At 42.1% G+C, this 24,873-nt stretch overlaps 2 protein-coding genes across 3 annotated transcripts in view; one reads left to right on the forward strand and one right to left on the reverse strand.

Annotated features, from left to right (window-relative positions):
- Positions 1-20,402, forward strand: part of agfg1a (ArfGAP with FG repeats 1a) — a 28,634-nt gene extending 8,232 nt beyond the window's left edge. The window contains exons 2-14 of one of the 2 annotated variants that reach the window (XM_071530100.1): positions 1,821-1,914; positions 5,104-5,219; positions 6,477-6,642; positions 6,826-6,988; positions 8,701-8,820; positions 11,769-11,984; positions 13,213-13,396; positions 14,456-14,535; positions 15,885-15,986; positions 16,228-16,275; positions 18,851-19,003; positions 19,863-19,957; positions 20,266-20,402. In XM_071530100.1, coding sequence (XP_071386201.1) covers positions 1,821-1,914; positions 5,104-5,219; positions 6,477-6,642; positions 6,826-6,988; positions 8,701-8,820; positions 11,769-11,984; positions 13,213-13,396; positions 14,456-14,535; positions 15,885-15,986; positions 16,228-16,275; positions 18,851-19,003; positions 19,863-19,957; positions 20,266-20,325 — 1,597 coding nt within the window. In that variant the 3' untranslated portion in view covers positions 20,326-20,402. The remainder of the gene's footprint in view (positions 1-1,820; positions 1,915-5,103; positions 5,220-6,476; positions 6,643-6,825; positions 6,989-8,700; positions 8,821-11,768; positions 11,985-13,212; positions 13,397-14,455; positions 14,536-15,884; positions 15,987-16,227; positions 16,276-18,850; positions 19,004-19,862; positions 19,958-20,265) is intronic. The other variant, XM_071530102.1, reaches the window with a different exon arrangement.
- Positions 20,403-21,258: 856 nt separating this feature from the next.
- On the reverse strand, positions 21,259-24,787 carry slc19a3a (solute carrier family 19 member 3a). Its single transcript, XM_071530103.1, has 7 exons — positions 24,641-24,787; positions 23,922-24,157; positions 22,872-23,424; positions 22,381-22,459; positions 21,870-22,062; positions 21,522-21,663; positions 21,259-21,433 (listed from the first exon to the last, which is right to left on the reverse strand). Exons 1-7 carry the CDS (start codon positions 24,785-24,787, stop codon positions 21,272-21,274), a joined length of 1,512 nt encoding a protein of 503 aa, XP_071386204.1. The 3' UTR covers positions 21,259-21,271.
- Between the last annotated feature and the right edge of the window lie 86 nt (positions 24,788-24,873).

The following is a 24,873-nucleotide window of genomic DNA, read 5'->3' on the forward strand; positions in this document are numbered from 1 at the left end:
AGCTGAAAATCATGAATAGCCCTAGACCTATCTCTATGATAGTTAGGCTGTTAAGTTTATGCCAAAGTTACTGCTTTTTAGTAGTCTCTTGGAATGTGCAGGGGTATTCCTTTTTTATATGCACGATTCATTTACATATTATTGTAGGCTCTATTGCTTCTGTGTAGGCATGTTCAATGATCTGTCTTTGTTTATCAGGTATTAGAGTTAGACTTATGTGAAAAATATGTCACAAGCTTTTCTGAATACAGGCATAGTTTTTAATAGTAGCCTTAGCTAAACAATAATCTACAAGTCCAGTTGAAAATTTACCTTATTTCAAAAAAAGAGCAAATTAAATATTTTGCATGGCATTCCAGACCTGATGCATTAATGGATAATTTGCTCAGTCAACTATAAATAGTACTCTGATTTAACATATCAGTGTTGTTGGCTGAGCAGATTGTGACAAAAAAAGTACAAAATATCTTGCTGACCAGGGGTTTGCAGTTTGATCCCCGCTCAAGGTAAAGGCATTCATGCACTTCAAGATTCACCCCATCTGTGACTAAACTCATGGATAGGCCTAAGCAGGTTGCCTTGGGTCTTCTTGATTGTGTCATTTGTGTGATGTTGTCGTCTCCTTAGCCTTGAAGGTAGGGCTGGGCGATAAATCGATTTGATCAATTAATTTGAATTTATGGTTTAGGACGATGTGTAAAAATGAAAATCGAGATTCACTTTAACTTGGGTAAATATGGCACGGAACCGCTCTCTGTCAATCAGCCCCAGGTGCTTCCACAGTTGATAACAACGCCCACCGAGATTTCCCCTCAGACACAAACACAGTATCAAGACGGCAGCACACACTGCTACAAGTGAGGAGCTCGTTTGGAAGTGGTTCGGTTTTGCAACATCCGACGTCGAGCGAACTACTGTCCATTGTAAAGTTTTTCTAAAGTCTGTGCTTGAAGGGAATTACTGGAAACTGATAATGTACAATTGATATACTTGGGTTTGATAATAAAGCTATTGTACTGGTCAGTTCACAGACAAAACGGGTGGCGAGCTTGAAACTAGCACTAAGCTAGTTTTCGCTTGTTATTATGTGTAAAAAAACAAAAAACACTCAAGCGACCAGGCTGAGAGCTAAATATCAAAGCTTTCTGGTGGCTCTTTTCAGGTATTGCAGTTATAATAGACATTGTTAATTTGGGCCTTGGCCTGTGTGGCATGAGCTGTGACCTTGTCGGTGAAATGTGCAAGGCTTGTGTGGGCTAATGGGTGTTACTCTATAATGGGGGTTTCTATATTGAGTGAGATCGCTTGTTCTTGTGGTGTTCTGACAACTCCAGTTGAGTCAGTGGCTGCAGTTCGGAGTTTCACCCACTTCCTTTGTTCTGCTCTACTCCCTTTGTTTCTTTCTTCTTTCATTATTGCTCTCTCTCTTTATACTGTATATATCTGTTTTTTGTCTCATATCTCTCGCTCTCTCTCGCTCTCTCTCTCTCTCTCCCTCCCTCCCTCCCTCCCTCCCTCCCTCATATATCTTCTGATGTCTCTGTGTTGCTGTCTTCCTCGCCCCAGTTTCACACACCAATAAGTCAGCTTGTTGCTAATTAAGTGGCCCCAGCCTGAGAAGTGGGATCTGGATCTTGTCCAGACACATGATGAGGTTTTGATGTGTGATGTCTTGAAATTAAATTAACCCCTCTCTCTCTCTCTCTCTCTCTCTCTCTCTCTCTCTCTCTCTCTCTCTCTCTCTCTCTCTCTCTCTCTCTCTCTCTCTCTCTCTCTCTCTCTCTCTCTCTCTCTCTCTCTCATATCCCATCCATCTGCAGACGAGGGCTCAACCCACCCCACAGAGTCAAGTCCATCTCCATGACAACCTTCACACAACAGGAAATCGAGTTCCTACAGAAACATGGCAATGAGGTAGGCATGGCGACTGTCTGCCCTTTCACAATTGTTAATGTAGCTGGGGGGCTGCAGACCCGGGGTTTTGGTAGGCTTGCCTTGGAGACCGCCTGTGTAGTTTAGCTTCTCACTGTGCTGTCACACTGTTTGATCCTGTCTTTGCTGTCCATCTATTTCAATTGGCAATCTGACAATATCTGACAAAATATTCTGAGGGGTGGTGGTGGTGGTTTCTATGTGGTTCCATACATTCAGTTGGGCCCAGGATATACAAGGCAAGCCAAATCACTAAGCTAAATGCATTTGCATTTTGAAATCTTAACAACAGTGTGAAAAAAAGACACAAGACTACACATAGCAATCTTATCCTGGAAATTAGCTTAATAACACAGAACATAATTTTGCACCACAGTGCAGTCAAGTGTCTAGTCTGCTGGAAAAGGCCACAGACAGTGCGGTTGTCGGTGTTAATCGTGGTGCAATGTTTTGTGCTAGATTGCAAGTTATTTTTTAATTGACCTAATCAGCCAGGCTATTTGTTCATTATCTACAGAGTTCCGACAGGCCTTGAAAAATGTATGTATTTGAGAAAAATAAAATAAGGCCTTGAAAGTTGTTGAGAATGAATGGATTGCCTTGAAAGTATTAGATTTTTTAAAATATATACATGATATAGCACCCAAATTAGATAGTGTATATTAGTTTATTAGGAGGAAAATCTTTTCCACAGCCAGTTCACATCACATATAAACATCTAAACATCACAAATTAACATATAGGCAACTTTACCACAGCTGGCACACGTCTGATAAAAACATGAATGCAGAGGTCGGCGAGTGACAAAAAGAAGAAGGATGTGGCAGTAGCCATAAAACTCTTTTGTAAAGTAAGCTTTCCTGCATCAGAGGGATCTGTATCTATGACCGGAGGGCAGTAGTGTGAAGTGCTGATTTAGTGGATGGTCTGTGTCATGTGCTATCTTGTTTGCTTTATGGGTGATGGCTGTAGTGGTGATATTCATCAATATGCCTCAGCTCTCTGGACCTCTGTCTGGCCTATGATCACCACTTCACATCCTCATGAAAACCCTATGATGGATATTTGCTTGCATATTGCAGCAGCTTTAAAATGAATGCTTTCACCATGATTTCTTTTCCAATTCTGACCAATGTCATGTCTTACTAATTTAGAGTACATGAATTTCACCAAACAATACAATGAAGGCCTTTTAAAAGCCCTTGAATTTGATGTCCAGGTGAATGAGGGAACCCTTATCTAACTTAGCATATTATATAGCATGACAACCTACACTACTCTGCATGGTCAGATTTGTAACGATTTAACCTCTGCTAACAATTTTCTCTTCCCTGAAGTAGCACACTAGGACTATAGATGGGGTTTTTCGAAGGCTGTTACCAGTATTTTTGGATTGAAACTGCTCATAGCTGGTGCCAACACTATGTTTTAATTTGCCCATTTTTCAAGTATTCAGTGTTTCCCTGAGAATTGTATTCTTGGCAGGGTAGAAAAGCCTCTGAAAACGCATTGTAGACCAGTAAATTGCTAAAACCCCTCCATTGAAACCCTAGATATATCTGTCTAACCCTAGTACAAATCACTTCTGATCATATGATCGGTCCAGAGCCAGCAAGGCAAATGGGTATTGTAGTTGTTGTCATGGAAATGTTAGTACCTGACCTTGAAGAAGTGTATTTCTGAAGACAGAGGTTGAAACATTCATAATCAGTGGCAATTAAAGTCACACAATGAATTTCTACTCAGAAGAAGACTTTTAGATGCATGGGGGGCTAGTTGAGAAATAATATGTATTCAGTGGAAAGTATTATTCTCTCTCTCTCTCTCTCTCTCTCTCTCTCTCTCTCTCTCTCTCTCTCTCTCTCTTTCTCTCTCTCTCTCTTTCTCTTTCTCTTTCTCTTTCTGAGATATAAACATCATCTATCAGGACAAATCTTGTCAGTCATCTTTATTTGAAACATACTACTAATGGAATTCAGCACTCTTAGGTTTAGCCTAGGCTATATGCTAAGTCTCACCTTTCTCTGGCCTTTGGTTTTGGGTAGCATTCCTAAGATATTCGCCTAATCCTGTAAAGTGGGATTTATAGGCTGCGTGCATGTGTGCACTGAGAATAGGGTGCCGTGCTGTAGACAGAGCTGCTCTTTCAGAGATGGTGCTGTAAGAGCCGCCATGGCTCTCATGCCATACACGCACATTTCGGCTGCTGCTGTTATTTATTTAGCTGGCTTTGGTGCACGCGCGCACACATGGCGCATGCAAGCTCACTGTTTAATCTGCCAAGTTGGATTTTGATTTGAGGTAAGGCTCCACTAAATAATAGGAGAGCTGAAATTCGAAACTGCGCCCTGCTGTTTCTGTTTCTGTTTTTTATTTTTATTTATTTATTTCATTGCCTTGATGTTTTGTATCTGTGTCAGGTGCTCTCTGTGGAAAGAGGAACAAAAAAACTTGGCGGCAGTATTCATATAGCAACCTTGAAGGATTTATGCATCATCTCCAACCTTGAGTCTCCTGCGTGTCTGCCTGCCCTGCCACTTTGCTACAGCTTTTAATAGCCTCTGCTTCCCAGGTGGCATTGCTCTATTTCATACACCGTTTACCAGAAATGGCTCGTGGATGATGGGGCACTTTGGTTCCTCTGTGCAGTATGTGTAAACTGTTGCCTCTTGATTTGAAGATGATGGAGATGAGAGGGGAGAAATTTAGTTATGTGCATCCCTTTTCATTTAGCGCTGTTGGCTTGTAGAGCTGCTTTGTTTTCCGTCCCTAAGAAACCCTGAAATGATTAGAAGTCAGAAGAGAGTGAGCACACATCCAACATCCTGAGACCAGGTGCTGAATATTAAAGAAGACATGTTTAGCAAACAAATAATGATAACTGCATGGTTGTCTAAGATGTTTTCAAAAGTTAACAAGTAAAGGAGGTACCACTGTGAGGGTATGGTTGAGCACACTCTTCTGGCCTGTGATGAACCATGTCATCATCATATTAACCTGCGTCTTTTCCTTTCATCCCCTATAGCAATTCAACATTTTTATGGATGCCCTTTTCACGGCTAATGATGGAGGTTGACATGCCCTGAACTGCTTTGGAGCTGTGTGTGCTAAATGGTAAAAGTGTTTTACCAAAATGAAATATCACTTGTCTTTCCACCCTGTTTGTTCTAGGTATGCAAACAGATCTGGTTAGGCCTTTACGATGACAGAACCTCCTCAATACCAGACTTCAGAGAACCTCAGAAAGTCAAGGAGTTCCTTCAAGAGAAATACGAGAAGAAGAGATGGTAAGTCGGTTTTATAAGCTGGCAGAGCGAGGACATGAGCAATCCTCTGGCAGTGTGTAGACATGTAACTTTGTGTTTTGTTTTTTTCTTTTCTTTGCCCTCTAACTGGAATGTCTCATAGGCAGTTCACAGCAGTTGGCCTCAAGCAAGGCACCAGATACCTTTCTTTAAATGCACAGAATGTAGGTCATACGTGTCAAGCTGCTTTAACTGTGAGCCTTTGTTGTTGAATGAAGATATAGGTTAAATTGTGTTCACCTGTGTATGAGATCTTGCCATATTGTTAAGGGTGTGTTGTGATGGTTGCGTGTGATGACTAGTAGGAACAATTATTTCAGACACATGACAGATTAACTAAACAAATGACAGACCTGGGCAGACAAGTGGCTGATAGATTGATAGTTAATTCTCAGGGATCATCAACTTTTGAAATTTGTCTGTTTACATTTTTTGTAAATATTGAGATGCATCATTAATATAGGCCTAATTATGAGTGGAGCTAACTACATAGTGCTCAAATGGCTGAGTAAGAGCTATGGCTATAAACTGGTGTCATTTTAAAAAACCCTCCATGCTCTCTTTTTCGTTCTTTTGTGCTCATCCTCTGGTAGCTGCTTTCAGCAGTAATTATCTCATTATCGAAGCCACACAAAAGCCCAGCTTGCGTAAACTTCAAGAAAGTAAAGGGCAAGTTCAATGTAAAGTGTATGGAACAGAGTTGTTGTACCATTGGCACCACAATCATTGTTTTGTTTCACCTCAAGAATTTTTCCTCCTACATATTAACTTCCAAATAAAAGAAATATATGTTTGCAAATTGGTCAGAATTTGTATCCAGTCGCCCACTCAGTAATTACTTAGATTCAGATCATGCTGTCTGTTAAATTACTGAAATCTCTGTGCAGGGAGAGGTGTCTGGACGCCATCAAAACTCTATAGAAACTGAGTTCACACATGATTGCTCACATTACTTTAGAACAGAGATTAGATTACTTTAGAGCAATAGGGAACATAGATGGTAAAAACGTGGATATTGACAGCTACTACCATGTCAAGGAACCTCTTTTCTCTTGGTCCGACGTTATCTTTGCAATATAATACAGTGGGGAAAACAGACAATTAATCGTTAATAGACAATAGACAATAATTGTCATTACAAAATTCCAGGACAAATTCAAGTGACAAAAATGTGAAAGTTGAGAGGTTGTCACTTTACAGCAGTACTATATAAGATTGGTTGTGTTAACTGTTTCCCAGGTACGTACCCCCTGAGCAGGCCAAAGTGGTGGCATCGGTCCACGCCTCCATCTCTGGCTCCTCAAACAGCAGCACCAGCAGCACCCCGGAGGTCAGACCGCTTAAATCGCTGCTGGGGGAGTCGGCTCCCTCCCTCCACCTCAACAAGAACACCCCACCTAATCAGGTAAGATGTACACACATACGCATACGTGGCAAGTCTGCTGAGGAAGATGAGGAGTTGCCTATTGTAACTGATAAGGTTTTATTTGATAGATGAGCTATAGACACATAGATGCACACCCAGACATATGCATGCTCACCCACCCATTTATACACTAGTTTCAAATATGTCTCTTGTCTCCGCCAGTCTCCAGTGGTGAGCCGTGGACAGGTCCATCAGCAGCAGTTCCATGACAAGAAGTTTGACCTCCTCAGTGACCTGGGTGGAGACATCTTTGCTGCCCCTCCCAATCAGAATGCAGGCGCCAGCGCCAGTTTCGCTAACTTTGCACACTTCAACAGCCACCCAAGTAAGGAACAATTTGAATGATTGATTTAAATGATTGATTGACTGATTGAAAAATTGTGTCAGTGCATCCGAGGGTATAGCACATTAAGGCATCAGAGATCCCTGATGTACTAGTGTTACGTTTGTAACCAGTGTAGACAACACGCTTCAAGGAGTTTAGACTTTTCCCTTGCCATAGATGCAGTCTACACAATTAAACATTGAGCTTTCTTGACCTAGTTAAGCGCTGAGTTTCAGTCCCAGTCATATTTTTCACAGGCTCTTAGCCAGGGGTGTCAAACCATGAGCCATGGAGTATGGAGGTTTTCATTCCAACCGAAGACGGCTCACTTCACTTTCTGCCTGTAAAAGCATTTTAGAAGCTACGGTACCTCTGTCTACAGTTCTATGCTCTTGAATGCAGCCTTACGTTCACACAAGATTGCACCTTTCACGTTGTTTGTGTGTTGGTGTGGGGGCTACATTAGCTGACGAAGAGGAGACAACATCCCAGCCTTATATCCACCAAAAAGCGTCTACCGTTCCACCCCTAGTCTCTGGTTGAAGGTGTGCTAATTAGTCAAATCTCCTGGTGTAGTCTTTGGTTGGAATGAAGACCTGCATACTCAGTCCTCCATGGCACTGGTTCTCAAGCCTATTCCTCAGGACGCTGAGTACTGCTGATTTTCTATCATACCAGGTAGTTGATTGTATTTAATTGCAGTAACCTGGCATCCCAGGTGTTGCAGTGCTACACTGCTCCATGGCAAAGAGTTTGACACCCATGAGTTGAGCCTCTGGACAAAATCTTTGTATTGGAGATGTGTCTTTGCCAGCTTACTTTATTTGGGGGAAAAATTGGAGTTGTAACAAATTACAGCTAAATCTGGTCAAAATCTGCACCCATGGTCTGCATCCATGCATAATGTGCCCCTTTTTTGTGGAGAAAAACATGGTGAATGTGGTGGATACTAGATCCACAACAGTACAGTTGCTGCCATTTATAATGCTCAAGGCCTGATGCACATCATGGCACCTGAGATAGCAATATGCTCATTGGAGATGCATTCTATTTTAACACCTCTTATAAACTCAGGAAAAATGATCTAACAGATTCTGCATGATCCAGAAATATAAATTGCCAGCAACCATGTAATTCAGTGGTTGTAAACATTGCCATACATTATGAAATAGTATCAGAGGTGCTATGGACAAACACATCTCCATGGTTACTAATGCCCATAACATAGAGCTATTAGTGTTTGCTTCCCGTGGAGGATAATGTCCTCTCGTTTCCTCCTCTAAGAGCCATCAAGACTCACCCTTAATGCAGTGAACAAAGAGTCATCGACACATTTCCACTCAGCAAGCATGAGCACAGGTGTATATCTCTGAGATTAATGGCGTGCGTAGTACTAAGTACACACAGCCTTGTGTCCTATGTGGTCAGCAAGTGGTCCAGACAGTGTCCCGTGGGAGAGGGTGAACGTCATAGTATTCCGACCACCTTCACAGCCACTGTCTTTCATTGTCATCTGACAATGAAAGACAGTGAGATAATCACCACTGTGATTATCTCTCATATTTAGCACATTGTGTTTGTATCCAAGTCTGTCATCCATGCCTTTGGTGTATATGTGTAAATCCATCGTTGACCATCTCATCCATTGTTTTCCTCTCATTGTCCTTTTTGTTGATCTGTCTGTCCGAACCTCATCCTGACACCACCTCCAGCGACGCAGAATGCCAACGCAAATGCAGACTTTGCAAACTTTGATGCATTCGGGAGCACTTCTGGGTCAACTGGTGCTTTCCCCTCTGTACCGCAAGCCCAGTTCCAACCCTCAAACTCAGGTAGAGCAAGATCCATTCACTGTACAAACACTGGCAAATCACACTCACAGGAAGATGTTAGCTTGCATAACTGTGTAGACACATGCACATAGTAGATGCACATATAAACACAGACATAAACACCTATTTACATAAAGCACATGTGTCCTGTCATTTCATTGAGTCCATTTTGTTGCTGTCTGTGTTTTGACTGCTGTCACACTCATTCTCTGCCTCTCAAACTGTAGCCTGTGTGTACTGTCCATTCATTATGTATCCAATTTGCAGGGCCCCAGAGTGTGACCATATGGTTACATTTTGTGATGTTTTTTTTCCCAGTAGTGGCACTGAGGTTTTACCAGTGCAACCAACAAGCTAAGACAAATCTGAAATTTTGATTCACAATTTCCCCTTAGAAATAAAAAAAACACTAAAACATTTTATGGTTTTCTAAAGCTATTAAAGAATGTAGCTGGTAGATCTCTGTGCATAACTGCTGTCACTCTAAACTCTAACTCCCATTGGTCTCTCCCAGTAGGTAATCAAATTCTTATGAATGTAATTTGGCTAGGTCACACATTCAAACTAGTATTTGCAATGAAATGTAAAATGCAATGAACCAATGTATTAGTCTACACATAAAAAAAAGTGATTTTCTGCTTTGGGTTGTGTAAGCTAAAACATTGGTGTATCACTTTGCCGCAGTCAGAACATGGCCTATATGCGCAGCCCAAATGTAGTAAATGCAAAGTAGGAAACTGTTGCGGGTATATGGTAATCTATCTCATGTTGAGAATCTATTTTGGACACAACTTAACCTTTAAAAAAAAAAACTATTTAAAAGGTGTCAATCAGCCAATGGTGATATGGACAGCTTGCTTTTTCATTTGTGGAGTAACACTACCAGAAACTAATGTTGCATTCAGGTGTTGTCAGAACTATTGTAATTAACATTTGAGGGAATTCTGACTGGGAAAGTGGGAAATTTCTGTGATACATGAGTTGCTGTGATGTGATGTTTAGTGGGTTGAGAGCATGGAAGCCGTGCCAACAACCAATGGTTAAAGTGATGTTACAATTTTAGGCCTTGAGGCACATTCTCTGCATTTTGGTGATGTAGCACAATGACACAATCTACGTACAACAACATTAATTTCAATGGGCAACATATTTCAGTAGACAACCTATTAATTACTGTCTGTGAAGCAGTATCAGGACAGAAATATTGGTGTCACCCAATTATCTGCTGGTGCCAACAATTTTGAGCCTGGAGCCCTGCATTTTGTCAGTGTTATTTGTTTTCAGTGAATCATGATCTCTATGTGATATTGTTATCCTCATCTCACACCTGTCTCTGTCATCCTGGCCCATAGTCCCCCTCTGAGTCCCTCATCCAGTAATACTGCATACTTTATCTTAAAATGCTAAGACCTTATACTCTGCAGTGACTGGCTGCCTGTCTACCCTCAGTCCAAAGAAAAGGTTATATGCCACAATGCCCCCTGCTGGAGATTGTATGTTAATAATTACCATTGTGTGCAGCTGCACAGTGACCTCTTAATGTCTATTGGTTGATGGATAAAGCACCTCAGCTCGCGCTCTCTCTCTCTCTCTCTCTCTCTCTCGCTCTCGCTCTCGCTCTCGCTCTCTCTCTCGCTCTGTGGGATAATCCCTCTCTCACAGACACTAACTGACTGTGCTGCCTGCCTGGCCTCAGCTGCCCATTCACTCTGTCTCATGTGTTTCTCGTCTTTTTGCTTCAGCAGTAGTTGGTTTGCTTGTACTTCACACTTTTCGTTTTTACTTGTGGGTTAGTTGAGATTTTTTTCTTTTGTTTCTCCACCCTGTCTCACACCGCTCATTCCCCCATCTCTCCCTCCCTCCCTCTTTGATTTTGGCTGCCAGCGTTCACTGTACTCTCATCCAGCCGCAGTGTGGGTGAGTTTGCTACTGCTCTGCCTCTCCTGGGTGCACACAGTAAGTCTCTCTCTGGGCTCGCCCTTTTAACCGCTTCCACCCTCTCCACTGACTGTGTGTGTGTCTCCCAGATCCTCCTCTCTCTGGATGTAATGTATGTCTCTGCATGCACCTGCTTTTGTGTGTCTGAAAAGCACTCTTAGAATCACAGTTGACAATCTCTTTGGTTCACAACAGGTAGATAATGTTCTTTGATTATTATTATCACTATTAAGAACCACTATGATGTATAGAACCAATGAAAGGACTTAAGAGCAATGCTATCAATGCATCAAGGAATTTGTCTTAATGGAACCAGTGCTCTAGCTGGATTTCTTTCTCAGAATTCTTTTTGTCCAAACATCAAAGAAACGGAATAAAATGAATAATATATGTGAGACTATGGTAACTGCTGTGTTCTAGAGCACTGGTTCCCATATTTGACCATGCTGACTTGCTCAGAGTTTGACTGAAACTTGAAGTCTTCAGTTGAGTGCGATGGTCTACTCATTACTGAACTCAGTCCCACAGGCCACCAGAGTGGTTGACAAACCACAGTTCTTTTCCATTGAGCTATCCAGTTATTTTTTAATGTGAGTTTCTACATGTGGTCTGTTATGTCTGTAACTGCCATGGCATTGATCCGCAGTATGGTGCTGAACTCAAATCTAGCCCAGGCACCACAACGAAGTTGCTATTGCGTATATCATTTATTTTTAACACAAATAAAATGGCGATTTTTGCCTTCCTTAGGGTTCATAGGCAAATGGAGAGCCAGCACAGTGCAGTGCTGCAGAAGACATACCTTGGTAGTACTGCTATGTATCGTATAGATAATTGTTGAGTATCCCAGCCCCAGCCTAGCCCCAGCCTGGCCCCACCCCGGGTTTAGCCCCCCTGCAGCTTCTTCTCTCCTTCTCCATCCACTAGGGAATGGTACTGTTCATGCTGCTACTCAGAACCACCAACCCAAGGTCCTTCTTGTGACTCTGTAATCTCTCTCTCTCATGCAGGTAGCGCCTCAGGGGGACTAGCAAATGCCAATTTTGCAAATTTTGACAACTTCCCCAAATCGTGTAGCGCTGACTTTGGATCCTTCAGTTCTTCCTCCCAGAGTAACTCCACAGGAGCTGCCAGAGATGCTGTAGAGAGTACTAGCGTCCCTGCTGATAGATACGCAGCCCTGGCTGACCTGGATAACATGTTTAGCTCAGCCGAAACGGAGCAAGGTAAACTTCTCCTGCATAGCCTGTTTCACAGATCTTAAGATGTCCTGGGGATAGGTGTTGACAGATTAAGAATTTGACAAAACTGGACAATATGGACTTACAGGCGCTTAGGTCCTTATTATTCTGGTTGCCACTAAAGGGCCAGGCAGGCCATAGCTATGGTTTACGTATTATTTATGTGACCCAATTTTCCCCCAAAACAGCATTTCGGTGGTTGATTTTGCATCTTCTTGCCAAACAGAGATGATTAGAGAATTGAGTCACATTTTCAAGCAAACATGATTCCGTATCATTTTATATTCAGCTGAGCCTAGGCTTAGTTGTGTTTTGAGATGGCCTATTTTCCCTTCTGGCCTTAGTTAGTGAGTTAGTGAACCAGCCTGTATATTGAGGATGGGCCACCCCACATGGCGGAGCTGCCACCCTGTCCAAAATAATGTCATCTCTATTAGTTTCATTGGAGAGTTTTAAGCCCCTTTCAAATAGAGAACTCAGCAAAAAGTAATTATTGGAAATGCAGCATTGCTTGCTTCAAACCCATTCACGCTGCCTTTAGCAAGCCATCAGTGTGCTAGCTTGTATCCTTTCACACGCAATCACTACGGCTTTTGTTGCTAAGCAGTGCAAGACATGCACAATCGTTTGTTTACGCTGGTCAGCTGTTAAAGATGACGCCGGCTGTAGCAGAAGTTTCTCTTACGTTTTTAATATCTTTATATCGGTATCTACAGGCACGGGCTAGTAAGTAAACATAAACAAGGTTTTAACATATGTGTTGATGTATGATGGTTTCTGATTGGTTACCTTTACGATATAGCGTAACAGGCCACAACATATATCACGCAATGCGGAAGAAAGATGTCTTTTAGTAGTCCTTTCACGCAGCACAAAAAGCTGGCTTTGAACCGGCTTCATGACTAGGTTAGAAGGCAGCTTATTGGTGTCTGACATATGCTTCTCTGACCCTTTCACAGATCTTAAAGGTGCCAGTTAGCTGGCTTCAAGATAGCTTTTTTCATCTGTGTGAAAGGGGCTTCAATGTCACATGATCTAAATGTTGTCTAAACGTTGAACATTTATGCTCCATTATTTTTTATAGGTTGAATATGGCAACTCTCTCCGGACCAAAGTTTTTTTTTTTGTTTGTCTCTTGGCAAATCCACTTGCTGGATTGGTTGAATTGGAGGTGGATTGAACCAAGCTCTGCTGGAATGTGCTTGTATTCTAGGAGGTGGTATTCCTGGTGGGGTGAGCGCAGCTGCGGCGTCAACAGGAGTTGGTGGTCTGCCTCAGAGCCAACCAGCAGTGTTTACAGGGGGGGACCGCTATGCCGCACTAGCCGAGCTTGATAACGTCTTCAGCCCCTCAGCCCCCTCCACCAGTGTTTACAACACCACCACCACCTCACAAGGGTGAGACACTATACACACACACGCACACACCACAGTAAGCCTCTTGCTACATAGCTACTCTTCTCTCTTCCATGCTCACTCTCCTTTTGTAACTACTTTCCTTTGTCTATATCAACAAAGTATCCACGGATTAAAGTTTTCCACTTCACCACAACGGATTTCTGTCATTTGGATTCCAGAGAGACACGATATCAGATCAGTGTAGATCTGCAAAAAAAGGAATGGGATCTTTTCATCAAGTAGTGACATTGTGTGTGTGTGTGTGTGTGTGTGTGTGTGTTTGAGATGGTCAAATACATTCGGGCATCACCTGACTGATCTACAAATCACTTCCCATCCAAAATATCAAGCCTATTGTGTTTAATTACCAATAACTACTGTAACTACATAAAGTACCAGTTACTGAGTCCTTTCCAGTTGGCTGCTTTTTTTTGTTTTTGTTTTGGGATATTCTCCTCAGTCTGATCGCTACGCTGATGTTGGGAGCTTTGTAGTTATGCATTAGACAGACTTACCTCCACACTTGGTTTTAATGTTGCGCCAATGCATCGCATCCAATCTGACAGAGTCTCGGTTGTGGAAATAAAAGTGAAAATTTAAATTCTACGGAATGCTCCAAATGTCTTGCTTGTGTTTGTAACTGTGTTCTAGACAGTAAGTTGACACTTTTAAGTTCCCAGAGAAATCTAAAATTGCAAACATTCGGATGTAAGGTGAATATGAGTGCAGTGCCACCCATAGACTGATGCATTCTAACATACTTTCAATCCCAGACTTGCCTTGAGAAATATCTGCTCATCTCTGTCTCTCTCACTACTTAATGATACAAAATGGCCCCCAAAAACTTAAGTAACACAGACCAGTTTTTATTTCTTATGTCATAGTGATGTTCATATCAGTGTTCCTAGTAGTTAATGTATTTATGGATATGCACCCTGATTTATTCTTGCTGTTGTATTCAAACCATTGGAGTCTATCATTTTCCTTTGTGTAGTGGATTCTCATCCTTCCTTGCTGGCTGCCCTGATGAGTCAATGTGTTGATTCTGTTGCATTGCAGGGGGATGTTTGGCTCGGGGACGGGGGTGTCAACAGTCCAGGCACAGCAGGCTCTGCCCAGCATGCCCCAAGGTTTTGCAGGTAAGTGAACCTACAGGCTGTTTTCTAATGTCGTGGTAATCCTTGTCTCAATTAGACAGGCTTTTTTCCAAACACTTTGTTTTAGCTTTGGTCTTTTGGTTGTCTGCAGCATGCTAGCTTACATAGTGTCTGCGCTGGCTGAAGAGAACAGATATCAGCTTGGGTCCCAAATCTATTAGTGTCATATCATATGACAGTATAGACATTGTATCCGGAGGGAGTTGTGATGCACAGTTTTGAGTTCTTGGTATAATTGTTTGTTGATACAATTCAGTGTCTGAACTGCTTAGCGGGTCGTTCCAAGCCAGCATTGTCAGACGTCCCATTAGCCTGTTGTTGAAATCAATAGGGAGTTGAGAAATGATTGAGTAATGTTGGGGTAAGGATAAGCCAAAGCGTAGATGCAGGATAGTGTAGGTGACTTAATCTGTATTTGGTGTTGTATTTGATGTTGCTGGAGTTGGTAACTTGGTAACTCCAGTGACATTCCCACACTCACACACTCAACCCGCTGAAGGTGGCCGGATGAATGGTGCTGCCTGTCTTGATGGTCCTGTAGATTTAAGACGCGTAGCCGGATGTCCGCTATAGTCCCCAACATTTGTGGATTAGTGCATCATTATATACATGTGTATATGTACTGTACTGTAAGTATTGGCTAAAGTCAGAAAGGTCCTGCTGAAGTCATTTGTCAAGTGGGAATAAAGCTAGACTAAACATTCAGGCAGTGTTTGCTCAACCAATACCAACAAATCTGGGTACTAATTAGTTAGATAGACATTTACATATACAGTATATTTTATTAATCCTGTTGGGAAATGGGTGTGTCACTAGCAGCTTGGGTGAACAAGCTGCTAGGCTACAATGTAAACTATCATTATGAAACCCAGTCCACATCGGAATCCCGGTTATGGGCTTATACTCCACTGGTGCAGCACAAAAATCATTGTTTAGTTTGCATTTTTCATTTATCCTACAGCCATAACCGTGGTGGTTTGCATAGAAGGTAATGGCAGGTTATTAGCCTAAAACATTGTGTGTGTGTGTGTGAGTTAAAAGAAAATGGCAAATGCACAGTGACCTAACATAGTTCCCCTTATCTTCACCAGAACTGTCTTTCCCAAAAACCTCTTAGCACTAAAAGATAAGATCTTTGTTCCAGTGATTTGAAGTGGGGGGGGGGGGGGTATTTTCAGTATATTGAAATGCTTTTGGGGAATCCTCCCTAGAGCAGATTCAGTGTTTTTATTTTTACCTTGTTGTTGTTTTCCTTTAACGTTCAATTTGTTGCTCTGTTTCACACTCCACTCTCATGTTTGATGTCTTCGTACCTTTCCCCAACTCCCCAGCTCCATCGACTAACCCCTTTGTTGCTGCTGGAGTTGCCCCGGCAGCAGCACCCACCAACCCCTTCCAGAGCAACGGGAGAGTGGCAGCTGTGGCAGCAGCAGGTGTGTGTATTTGTGTGTGCGTGCAGCATTAGTACACCACAGATCTAACTTTGTGAATTGAGACAACAATAGTGGCAGATCAAAATTACTTACACAACTGAATCTATGGGTACAAAAATGATGGGCAAGATGGGTGTGTCTTACAGTAGGTGTATCTATGTTAGTGAATAAAAGAGCAAATGTAACAGTGTGCAAGGTGGGACTGAAGTGTCTGTCTAATTGCTCTTGCCATGCTGGACAGGTGTGATGGGGGTTCTTCATGGGCAGGGTTATCCTCCCGCTCATATTGGTAGGTCCCCTCCTGTCCTCCCTCTGCTTCCCTTTTGCTCTCCTGCGCCTTGCTCTGCGGTGCGTACTTGTTCCTAAAGTTCCTCAAGGTCTAGCAGGAAAATGTTGGAGAGGTCAACATAGTCACAAGATCCAGGAATGGAGGTGTGACATATTCAGTGAGAATGTTTTTGTAAAATCTAAGTGTAGGAGAGAAGGTTAAGTTGAGCCTGTGCACCAAGCATACCACCACAAAGCATACCACCATACAAAAAATTATGTGATCATAGATCTAGGAAGAATAATTCATTTCCTTGAATCTGTGATGGAGGAGAGCACATGGAGAAAGTGTTAAGAGAGCCAGCTATGCTGGACTTACCCTAGGGCTGGGTGATAATTCAATATTATCATTTATCATCTTTCAGTGGAATCATAGCGTGATGATATGAAGACATTTTAATATCGTGACACATTTCTGCCGTCTAAATTGATGATGACAAGCAAATTTTACTTAAAAACTCTCATAAAATGAGGTATGGTAGGAATATTATTTGAATATTTCTGTTTTGTTTGACATCACACCTAACATTCCCATTTGGTTCAATGAGATGAACATTAATTTCATTATTTAACGTGATTTTGCATACATGAACCATATTGTGATATATATTGATATCGAGAAAAATCCTTATGATTATCGTGATATTGATTTCAACCATATTGCCCAGCCCTAACTTACCCCTACCCTACCCTGGGTTAAGTTGAGCCAAAAGACCTTTTTTTTAATGTGTTGTACTTCTAAAAGTGTATCAGCTACACAAAATGCTTTAATTTCCATGGATGTCCTACAATTTCAAGTATAGATAGCAAATATTGTTTGAAATGAATACACAATTCTGCCGTAGTAGCACAAAATGTAAAAAGTGGCTCATCTTACCCCATTCTCCTCTACATATTATATCCTGAGTCCTGGGCTTCCGTGACTCAATTGATGATAATGGCTTCTTCTACACTTTCCTTTTATCTGTTGGCAAGATGCCTAAAAATCTCTGCCGCCTAGTTTGATGACCAACTATGTGCAGTAAAGCACATACCAAATCAGCTAGCCATTTAGGAAGTTTGGCAGTGTCATAAAATGCTTCATTCAGTGAATATACCCATCAAAACATAACAATCGGAAATCCATCTAATGCACTGGAAAATGGATGTTGGTTGGAGCGGGCCGCCGTAATATCAAGAGTCTTGAACCTGGTTGCATTTGCTAACATTTTGGATAGATTCGAACTCCAGTCATTGGCTTTGTTGAATAGGCATTGAATGACGCACCAGGCATTACATTGCTTGTTTGCCAGCTGACTGTCTTCCTCACTGTTGTTTTGATTCCACTTGTTGCACTGTGGAAACGTCATGGTCCATTGGGGCTGCACTTACTGCGCAGTGGTATTTTCAGCCTTGTGTCTGACTCATGTGCAGACAATCCCTACTTTTTCCTAAAGCCTGTCTGGCAGACAATCCTCATGTAAATATGCATGCATTTAAACTGTCCTCCAACACAAATACATATTCCATGAGATTCTGAATCAGACTTCCAGCAGGAAAAAGTTGGATAGGACAGTTTTGCCATAGGGAGCCAGACTGTGGGGTACATCACACGTGCAGTTATTCACCTGTCACCTGGGTGGGTGACATGTCGCAAACCAGCCGAAATATGTATGTGTCATATCCTAGGGCTGGGTGATATGGTTGAAATCAATATCATGATAATCATAAGGATTTTTCTCTATCAATATATATATCACGATATGGTTCATGTATGCAAAATCACGTTAAATAATCAAATGAATGTTCATCTCATTGAACCGAATGGTAACGTTAGGTGTGGTGTCAAACAAAACTGAAATTTTCAAATAATATTCCTACCATACCTCATTTTATGAGAGTTTTTATGTAAAATTTGCTTGTCATCATCAATTTAGACAGCAGAAATGTGTGTCACGATATTAAAATATCTTCATATCATCACGATATGATTCCACTGAAAGAAAATAAACGATAATATTGAATTATCGCCCAGCCTTATCATATCCCTAACTCTGACTCTGGCAGCAATAATGTTCTTTCTTGCTCCTTCTCCTGCAGCTATTACTGCAGTTATTATTGTTGCCCTGCCCCTGCCTCTCAGACTTTACCCCACCCTGACCCCTGCTGGCCAGTAGACTTTTCCATGATACCCAGTTGTTCATCCTCCTACTCACCTAAGTTGACTCATATTGCCCTCTAACAAACTTATAAATAAGACCCTCTTATTAATACTTTGCTCTTCTCTTTCTTTCTGCTGATGTTGCCATTACTGTGTGCCAGCTCATGTGTGGAGTAACATTTTATGTACAAAAGTCTTTGTGTGTGTGTGCAGTTAAATTCATGTCATGATTTACGGAAAAAAAAAAAGCAATAGGTGCAAACTTCCGAACCAATTTGTCACACCTGTCTTGGCAGTAGTAGTAGCTGTCTTGTATGTATATAGTGCTGAGATTTTTTAGATTTCGTTGAGTCTTATCTAAGCCTGTGTAACCCATCCCTCTCCTGCTGTGTTGCAGCCTCGTTTGGTACAGGCTCCATGAGCATGCCGGCTGGATTTGGGAATGCTGCAGCCTACAACCTCCCCACCAGCTTTAGCGGAACCTTCCAGCAACCCTTTCCTGGCCAGGGCCCCTTCCCCCAGCCTCCAGCATATCCCCAGCAACCCAATGGTGTGTGTGCAGTTCGTATAGATGGAAGCACTTAGGAACTGATATGCGACTATGCTTACATGCAAGCTTGAAACTAGAGGATTCCTTTACCTTATCTGACTGGATACTTGTCACATTGTTGGGTTATCTGTTACTGTCACATTAAAAATATCACTCAGTTTGCAGTCAGGTTACAGACCCTTTTCACAAACATGGATGACATACTTCCTCAGGGTATAGATCAGTTCTCACCATTGCCAGCAATGTAAAAAATTACCGTTAGCCAGTTAGCATTTTGTGGCCCTCGATAAAATCACTTTTTTATAGTGTTGCAGTTGTCTGACAACAGAAACAGAAAGATACGTCAATGACAATACCTGTCATTGACCTGTCTATGTTATATGCTATGTTGAACACAAAATAAGTGATCACAGACAAGAGTCGGCAGCGACATAAAGGCTGCTTTTTAACATTGCTGGCAATGGTGAGAACCGATCTATACCCTACAATGACAAAGCGGCAGTACATTAGCCATGTTCATGAAAAGGGTCTGTTCTATTCTGATAAGGCATTTACCTGTGGTGTGTTCACTTGGGTATTAGATAAGTCCCTTTAAGATTGTTGTGCTACACTTAAACAATAAATTTCTTAGGCAGTAGTAGTAGTCATTTATTACTCCCACACTGGGAAATTATTTTGTCATTGTTACACTCAAGTACTCCATGAAACAGTACATACAACAGCACAAACCACACAAAGACACAGGCACAACACAGCTGAACTATGTTGCAGGAAAGCCAGCTCAAAGAAGGTTCCATCATGGAACATCTGTGGACCCTCACCTGTCTTCTGAATGTTAATCTGAATATTTGTTTTTCAGGTGGAGGGTTTTCAGCCTTTGGCCAGGCCAAACCTGTTGTGACTCCTTTCGGGCAGGCAATGGCTGGACCAGGCGTCTCCAGCAACCCCTTCCTGGTTAGTAAGAAGTTTACTTGCTATGGCTTCCCATAACAGAGATGCATTTTCCCCAGAGAAATCCTGTTCTGATCCTATCTCTGCGAAGCATCACAGCACTGAGGTTATGTTTTGTTCCACTGTATCTACTACTTAGAATAGGCCACTGATTATTTTGCCAGTATTGTGTTGGTGTTAAAGAAAACCCACCAGCAGTTAAATTAAAACTGGACATTACCCTTTTATCTCCTATGGATATTGGATTAATTTTGACCCTATCCTCAATAGTATGTTTTCTGATTGTGTGTGTGTCCCTTTTTTTATCCCAGGGTGCAGCTCCACCTCCACAGTACCCAGCAGGAGGCTCTTCGACGAATCCCTTCTTATAGCGCTCCATCCAATCAGCACCACTACAGGGTCAACAACTGGCGCGCTTGCACCTATTGCACTGTTTTGTTTCACCAGTAGCTTTAAAACACAATGTTTGTAAGAATTTGTATTTTGTATCGCAATTTGACACAAATGCAACAATATGAAAGACAGTCATGCTGACAGTGTCCATGGCAACAAAACAAAGTGATGGTGTATGCAGAGGGAGAGGTTGGTCCCCTCTCCTTCTCTATTTAACCTGTGAACTGGCCTGGCCTCTACTGAGCCACAATGTATAATCAAACTGGCTGATAACTAAGTTATTGCAAATATCCCATTCATTATGCTGCAATTCTGTACATATTTTTTTCGTTGAGGAAATTAGCTCTGTGCATATCAGTATTTGTATCTAACACACATGAAATTTGTTAAGACAGAACTGTTACTTGGAAAAGCCGATGGGTACTGCCAGTTACTGTATTTGTAAAGAACCAAACAGTTTTATTTGTGCAGTATCGTTTTAGGTGAGCCGTTTTTACTGAAGAAAAGAGAATGCATATTCCGTTTGTGAGAGATGAGAGAAAGGGTGAGTGCTGCATCAGTGAAGGGCAGGGGACTCATCTCTCTGCCATCCTCTGCCCTGCTGACAGGGGAAACCAGAATGGCTGATGAACCGAAGACCACTTACATCGGGTATTAGAGAATTTTAAGTTAATGTGTAAATATATATATATATATATTAAAAAGAATTTTAACTAAGAAGAAATGACCAAACCATTCATTTATATTGATGTACATCTTCATTTGTTTGTTTTGTTTTGGTTTTTTTTGTATAAAAAGATTTCTATTCATGATGTTGCAGTCAATAATTTGAAGCTTTTCTGCTTTTACACTGGAATGTAGCCAGTTGGACACAGCGGGGACCAAAAGCCCGAGAGCTGGCGGAAAATGGAAAACGCCTTGTGTTCAGAGTCTTTGTTCAAGGCAGCTGTCTGGGTCTGGCGCACATGGATTTTTGTCTGGAGGAATTGACTCTGTGCTGCTTTTCTGTGCTCTCCAAACTGTGAACGCTCCCCGCAGTGAGAATATAATGGCGATGACTGAGAAGTAGCTGGCGTATATGGTGAACTGCAAGAGAGTAATGAGTTGACATGTAAAACACTTTTGCTACACCTCTAGAAGACGTGATGGACACTTAACCGAACAGCCGACTCACCTGGGGGATGATGGGCAGGTTGAGCCCTCGACTGTCGACCACGATGGACGTGATGATCGTCTGTAGGGCCAACGCTCCAAAGTTGTTTGCACCAAAGACCAGTGCATATCTTTCCATTGACAGGTCAGCTGCAATTTGAAACCTAAGACAAGCGGAGAGTGTGGAGGAGGATATGAGTTTTTGTGTTTTGCTGGTTTCACACATACGACTGTAATTTTGTTTGTTTTCCTATATTCTGCCTCTAATAAAAGTATCGGGTCTGAATCATATGGGGTAAAAAAATTCCCCCCTTATTTAAAAAAAAAAAAAAAACTATCTAGGCTATTATATCACATATAACACTCTTACATGGCTATTGTAATCAGCAGCATGTACAGGCACTTGAAAACGATGTAGCTGGTGTAGCAGACCCAGATGTTGCCTGTGAAGGTCATGAGGAAGAGTGCTGCTGCTCCCAGTCCAGAGAAACCACCCAGGGCCAGCTCCCCCCACTGTTCCCAGTTCACCTGAGTGAAGCCGATGCCATAGGCTGTTGCTGCGCCTGCAAAACACAGTTGTACATTGTAGAGTTCTCATTTGAATCATCATTTAGGAGATGGGGTAATATTTTGGTATGCGTCAACATCATTTCCTCTTTGTGATGCAGTGTATATTTTCAATGTGGGATGTAAGCTTGACAGTCACGTTCCACAGGATGACCAAAAGGCAAAGTTGAAGACAATAGCTGCACATTTGAAATATAGCCTAGCTGACAAATCATCTCTTGTAAAAATAATAATTATTTTAATATTATTTAATTATTAGATTAATAAATCTTCCTAGTCCTGTTTCTGCACTGGAAACGTGTGACGTTGCTTACCGAACAGGTTGGACACCGCCTCCACCCCTCCGTTGTAGATGCTAAAGTTCTGGGAAGGCTGCACATGCTCCCACAGCACCTGCAGGGTGTATTTTAGGGATAATTTAGGTCATTTAGATGCACGACTCATACTCATTTCTAATAGAACGTTTCTGTTTTCCTAATTTTTCTCCCCCCATGGTTTCCTGCTGCTTTTAGAAGCAAGCTCTCTGGGACCACTAGTCAAGCAACTTGGCTATGACTAACGAAGCAATTTAATCTGATGACAGCCCTCCTACGTCTAACATTCTAATAATGCATACAGGCCCTGATCATTTCAGGGCCTGTATGCAAAAATCAACAGCGTCTCAATTAGATGGGAATGGACGCTCTTCTCTGCTGCAGCCCCACTTTGTGATTTAGACTGATAAGACAGGTGTATTTTACATGAAAATTTTGCCTAGTTCAGCTTTAAGTCTAGCTTCTTTATTTATATTGCCCTCATGGCTGACCTGTACATAGTTGGCAGTCTGGTTGTAGCCGCAGGTGGCCAGTGCCCACCACACTGACCAGTAGAACAGCTGTCGGGAGGAATAGCAGTGGCGGAAGTCCCTCCACAGCTGGAGGAGAACCTGGCTGCAGCCCTCTGCACCAACAGTCTCCTCAGGGTCCTCAGTCTTGGGCCTTTTCCCTTCCCTCTCCTTTCCTGCACCTTCATCTGCTCCTTCCCCCTCCTCTCCCTTTTCATTTCTCCCTCCCGTTTCTTCCTGGGATATTTTTGATGTGCTTGTTTGCTCTGCACCCGCATCTACAAGGTTCCCTGTTGCCTTTGTCTGTCCAGTGTGTTTGCGGTGGAAGAACATGCTCTGCTGTGGCATCGGCAGGAAGCAGGACGTGAGGAGAGCGATGGAGGTGAGGACCAGCGTAAGTACCAGGATGTAGTGGTAGGACATGATGTTGAAGCTGACCAGCAGCTGGCCCAGCACAGAGCCCACTGTGTATCCCAGGAGCTGCACGGTGCGGCAGTAAGACGTCGCCTTACGGTACTTCTCCAGATCCACCACACTGTAGTAAACAAAGCGTATGCCACTTGCTGCACACTATCAAAATGTCACACAATACCATGACTGCATAGTTTTCAGTAAGAACGGCCTTGCTGCAGTGTTTGGTATTTTTTCTGCATATCCTTGGTTTCACTTCATCATTCTCTTTTTTTTTTTTAAACACCGACCCTGGTATCCATGCAGCACTGCTATTAGTTTATTGCTGCTTTGATAAATGTTAATAGCATTGAATTTTGTACCATTTTTCAGACATTGTGGCTATTTTGCACCATTTCATCAGCGCAATATACTTCAGTTATATCTGACAATGTACCTGAAACACCACAAAAAGTATGAAAATTACCACATTGAATGACAATGAAATGCAGACTTAAATGTGTTTTTGAGAAGATGCCATACAACAGTGCTGTTAATCTCTAGTCTAATCTCTAATCTCTTTTTAAGATACTTTTACATTTTCTACATTTACCAGAAGCTCTAGCCATTGAGCTGCATGACCTGTAGATGTAGGAGAAGTAGGCCACCTCGCTGGCCGTCACCACGCCGTAGAAGAACTGCATGGCCTGCATGGCTGGCACACCTTGCATCCAGAGCAGCATTGCTGTGGTGATGAACAGGTTGACGCACTGGAACACCACCACAGGCTTGTAACGCAGCCAGTCGGTGAGCAGGAATACCGGCACTAGCACAGACAGGTAGGAGTACGTCCACACCGGGAAAATCTCATTGTTCACCTGAGATCAAGGAAACACTAGTATGTAAGCAACGAATCTGAACTATAGATCTATGGGGTGTAAGGCAAGAAACAGAGTAATGCTTGATAACTATTAATCAGGGTTTTAACGAGGGTTTTATAACTTTAATTGGGTTTTTATCAATCAGGTAATACAGAGGTCATAAACCTTTTTGCTGTGATTCATCAGGCTTGCTTTGCTGATTTGGCAATAATTTTAAAGTACAAAAGTAAATGGAAAAATTCTGTTGTGATTTGGTTTAGTCAGTTAGTAAAGTAGTTAGTAAAGAAAAGGTATGTGTACATTAAACATTTGAGGTTTTGGTGGTTTGTGTAAATGTTGCAAAACTGACAAGGGAAACTCAAATACAACATTGATCCCTGACTGCTCTTTTCACAGTCAGAACCGTATTCATTATTTGCTTTCTCCCGTGCAATGTTTGCTTAAGTAATTTGGAAGGCACTTCCGTATTTGCTTTTATACCTGTTCCGTTGTCAGATTCTTGTCGGGTCCTGTCAGGTACGGGATGAGGAAGGGCTCCAGGGGTTTAACTGTGCTGAAGAATCCATAGATGCACAGCAGAGTGGTGGGAAACCCCCAGCCTGCCGTCCACCTCCTCACTGCATCCATCTCCTCACAGCCACTGATAAGAGTACCACCTGCCTCTGAGTTGCTGTTTTACTCAATCTTACAACCTACCTCAGCTATATGTGTGT

This window comes from Centroberyx affinis, unplaced genomic scaffold, assembly GCF_046629955.1.
Source record: "Centroberyx affinis isolate AG114_WGS23_722 - 3 ecotype Tasmania unplaced genomic scaffold, CSIRO-AGI_Caff_v1 ptg001882l_1, whole genome shotgun sequence".
NCBI classification, from domain to species: Eukaryota; Metazoa; Chordata; class Actinopteri; order Beryciformes; family Berycidae; genus Centroberyx; species Centroberyx affinis.